General features: G+C 35.7%; 1 protein-coding gene across 1 annotated transcript in view; it reads left to right on the plus strand.

Moving 5' to 3' along the window:
- The first annotated feature begins 763 nt into the window (after positions 1-763).
- Positions 764-5,000, plus strand: part of LOC119583886 (beta-1,3-galactosyltransferase 5-like) — a 10,045-nt gene continuing 5,808 nt past the window's right edge. Inside the window, exons 1-3 of the mRNA XM_037932607.1 lie at positions 764-907; positions 2,082-2,252; positions 3,762-3,872. Coding sequence (XP_037788535.1) covers positions 780-907; positions 2,082-2,252; positions 3,762-3,872 — 410 coding nt within the window. The 5' untranslated portion in view covers positions 764-779. The remainder of the gene's footprint in view (positions 908-2,081; positions 2,253-3,761; positions 3,873-5,000) is intronic.

Consider the following 5,000-nt stretch of genomic DNA (forward strand, 5'->3'; position numbering starts at 1 on the left):
TATATATATATATTATATATATTTTTTTTTTTTTTTTTTTTTTTTTTTTTTTTTTTTTTTTTAAACAGCCTTGTTTAATATTTTTTTCTCACACTCTCTTTCCTTCACTCAGAAACTCTCTGCTTCTTTTTCTCTTTCATTCATCAGTCAACTACTTTTTCCATTTATTCATAAATTCATTCTCTCCCTTTCTTGCTCATTCATTCCCTTCCAAGTTTTCATTCTCTCCCCCTTTCTTTAATACACATTGTCTTTTTTTACATTTTCTTCCTTTCTCCCCGTCACTCCTTTATTCGTCCATTCACTCTATCCTCCCTTTTCTAACTGCCTGTTGGGAACCAAACCATCAGCTTCCCTGTTCGCTGCAGGAATTTTCTGAGTCCGGCTTGTATCAACTACTGCCGACTCGATCAATGTGTGTTTGTTGGTGCTAACTCGAATGAGCTTAGTCTGTGGTGCATCTCGTTCTATTCTACCGCATCTCTGTCGTCGTCTGTAGCACAAATTTCGTCCGAAAAATCAAGCAAGTGAGAGGTCATAACAATCGGCTCTGCGTCAGCCTCGCCCTATTGCCTACTGTGACGTCATGAAGAATTCCCGCGTTTATTTCTGGGATTCGCGTTTGGTTTAGTGGCTGGGGGCCTTTCAAGTGCCAGTTCCCTCAAATCTAACGATCAGATTAAATGCTTTTCTTGATGAATATTATTTAATAATGCTAAGGACTAGATTTTGGATGGTATAGTAATTAAGATCTTACTTAAATCATAATCTAATGGGAAATGTATTGTTTCATCCATCCAGGACATATAAACAAGATCTTGACGGTGCTGATGACAGTGGTGCTTGTGACTTTTGACGGAATTCCTTACATTTCTCATGATCTCACAAAATACAAGATTTCCTATGGGTGAGTTTAGTGTTATCATTGTTTTCTTATGATTTGTGTTACGGTTTCTGTTGTTGGTTTTATTGTTTATGTTTATTATCATCTAATTGTTATAATTATTCATCATTATCATTACTCTACCATCATTAATATTAGTAGTAGTACCAGTATAATTATCATTATCATCATCAATATTATCATCCAGAATGTAATTATTGAGAGGTGTGTATTTGCACTACTATAAACTATCATAAATCAATTTTATCGTGAATACTACAGAACCAGATTTGTTTCTAATGATCGCGGTTTATCTTTATTTTATTATTTATTATTATTATCTTTTTTATTATTATTTTGCGTGAAAATGAAAATCTGGAAGCGTAAGCAGTTCTCATTAATTAAAAATGTGATAACAAATTTAATCTGATAGGTGGCCCTGACGATATCCCCTAAAAGCTTTCCTGCCACATAAGGGTTAGTTTCGGGAAAAGCGGAAAGGCCCTGTTGACGTATCTCCCGAGGCTCGTCCCCAGCTCCTCTCTTACGTTTACCTCAAGTCTTTTTTCTTTATTTATTCATTCAAGTTCACTTTTCTTTCTCTTGCCCATTCATTTTAACATACCTTTTCTGTCTGCTTTGCATTCATTCTTACTCTCTGCTCCTGTCTTTTCTTTCTCTCATTTCTTCATTAACCTTTTCTCCCTTATTTTCTCTCTTTTCCCGCTTTCTGTCACTAGGTGAGACTGGCTCATCTACATTTTCTGATTTCACCCTGAAATTATCTCTCAGTCTCTTTCACATGAACTTTTCTCTGAAAAAAAAAAAAAAACAGATTTAATGATATTTCAGGCACCATAATGGCACCAACCGATCCCTTGATATAAAGAGCTTTCCAATGTTTCATATTTGGTTTTGGGTCTAGGCACCTTCCATGGTCAATTTACGTCATTTCCCCCCCTACGATTATATTAATTTGTGGAGGAGAAGCGTTTTTTTTAATGGTAGGTTCATGTTTGAGCCGCCGTGGTCACAGCATGATACTTAGCGTTAAACAATACCAAAATCTACATTTGCAATAAACAAACTAAACTGGCCATAACCATTGCAATTCGATTATACTGCATGCACATGCTCTTTTTCGCACTAAGTCTCCCTCTCCCGCATGTCTGGGGCTCGGAATCCTGTTGACGACCAGGAACCGCATCCAACGCGACGTCCAGTGGCGCCACACCCCCGCCAGCTCGCCGTGCCCGCCGCACGTAACCGTCATCGCCTTCGTCACCTCGAGCCCCGACCACCGCGAACGCCGAGACAGGATCAGGAATACGTGGGCCAACCCGGTCTACTATCCGCACAAAGATCTCAAGTAAGGGAAATGCTAGCGTGCACACATATACTGGCTGTTCCTTATCAACGAAGGGATAGGATGAAAACATTGTGTGTGTAATATAGGCAGAGTAGTTATATATACTTCACCTAATGAATACAATATATATATATATATATATATATATATATATATATATATATATATATATATATTATATATATATATATGTGTGTGTGTGTGTGTGTGTGTGTGTGTGTGTGTGTGTGTGTGTGTGTGTGTGTGTGTGTGTATGTGTGTGTGTGTATACACATATATGTGTGTATATATACATATATATATATATATTTATATGTATATATACATACGCATATATGTATATATACATATATGTGTATATACGTGTATATATACACATATATATGTATATATACACATATATGTATATATACATATACATATATATATATATATGTATATATACATATATATATATATATATATATTATATATATATGTGTGTGTGTGTGTGTGTGTGTGTGTGTGTGTGTGTGTGTGTGTGTGTGTGTGTGCGTGTGTGTGTGTGTGTATGTGTGTGTGTGTATGTATGAGCATAAAAGGCAACCATTTCGGAGAGGATTTCGCCTGGAGTCTCCGCGCACTATATCTCCGGGAATATTGGCGAAAGCTGTTTGGTCTGTTCTCCTCGCACATGAAGTTGGTTTGATTGAAGTTGACTGAAGTTGAGTTCATTTCCGAAGTTCGTTTGTCGGTTCCCCTGTGATACGACTCCAGGCCCACCACCGCGCTATCCCACGACCGTCATTAAATGTTGTGTTTCGTTGAGCGTTGAGCTATGCGGTAAATCAGTTTTATCCAGTCGACACCCACTGTCACAAGTAGTTTTATTTCATAGAAGAAGAAGAAGAAAAAAAAAAATATATATTTATACACACATATACATACACAAACACATGCACACACACACACACACACACACACACACACACACACACACACACACACACACACACACACACACACACACACACACACACACACATATATATGTATGTATATAGATATATATCCTGTATATATAAATATCTATCTATCTATCTATATATATTGTATATATATATATATATATATATATATATATATATATATATAATATATATATACACACACACATATATGTATATATATATATATGTATATATATATATATATATATATATATATATATATATATATATATATATATATATATATATATATATATATATATAAACACACACACACATATACTTACATATAATTACATATACAGACACACACACATCCATGTGTATGTGTGTTATGTTATCAATATATTGGTAAAAATTATCTTTTACAAACAGAATGTTTTCTTATGAATGAAAATCCTTCGATAGTAAATGGTTCCCATTGGAGTATGTGACTAAATTTCTAAAGAGATTCACTTGCAATGCATGGTTGGCCTCGAACACATTTTGATGCATTAAGGTAAATCTGTCTCGTTCCCAGATTCCTGTTTGTGATAGGAGCCACAGCAAACGCTTCTGTGCAGGCTGCCGTGGACGAGGAGGTGGCGCAGTTTGATGATATTATTCAAAACAACTTCAATGATTCATATCGGTAACTAATTTGTGTGTTCACACGTACACTCACAGGTACAGGCACAGGCATGCGCACACGCACCACGCACCACGCACCACGCACACACACACACACACACACACATACACACACACACACACACGCACACACACACACACACACACAAACACACACACGCACACACCAATGAATAATGCATATATGTAGCATGTGAAATTTCGTTTAAGGACACCAAAAAATGTTACAAACTTTTTAAGCATAGAAATGTTAGACACAATTATTGTCTTGCTTATGTAACATGTATGTGTTTTGATGTCAGTTATTCCTCTACAATTACGTAAGTCTTATTAATATATTATTTTGTATTCGTTTATTATGCTCTCGGGTAAGATCATCTCAATAATTTACTTTTTCAGTATTTTCTCTTATCTCTTTCATATTTTTCCTTGCCATTTATCAATTTACAGTTTCCTTTTCCACCTCCTGTTCTGTTATTAGCTCCACCTCATCTTCCAAATTTACTGGGATCATTTACTTTTTTTTTTTCATTATCAGGGCTGATCATATTCTCAAAGCAATCTTTCCATCTGTGGGTAATGACCCTATCAAGGTACTTTGATACAGGTAGCCCCACTCCATCTTGATGGAAACCCTAGTTGGTAACTTCCGAGGTAAACCCCGCTTCATCACTTTTATTTATTGCAAATCTTTTTTTTTTTTTATTACTTTTACCATTGTTGACAAAAAGCAATCTTTAAAGAAAATACACTGAAAGACACCATAATATTTTGCACAGGCTGACCGGGTCAAAAAGGGGGTAGAGCTAATGACGTCATTGTGTTTAGCCAATGAGAGTGTGCTGTGAGACATCAGATGTAGCTAGATACATAATTACTTGTATAATTTACTCGAACTTCTTATAATCAATAGAAGTAAAAACAAATTTCCACTCTTTTATTTATGATAACGAAGAGTCCTTATAATCAACAGATGTGAAAATACTCTTGGGTAGACGTCAATTTCATTTGCTGGACCAACAGGCTAAATGGAAGTGGGGCTACCTGGTTATAAATACCTTGGACTCTGTTATCCTTTGGTGTCTAACCATTTTCATCCTTGGCTATCTACCTGGTAGCAGTCTGCTGA

The sequence above is a fragment of the Penaeus monodon genome, chromosome 17 (genome assembly GCF_015228065.2).
Source record: "Penaeus monodon isolate SGIC_2016 chromosome 17, NSTDA_Pmon_1, whole genome shotgun sequence".
NCBI classification, from domain to species: Eukaryota; Metazoa; Arthropoda; class Malacostraca; order Decapoda; family Penaeidae; genus Penaeus; species Penaeus monodon.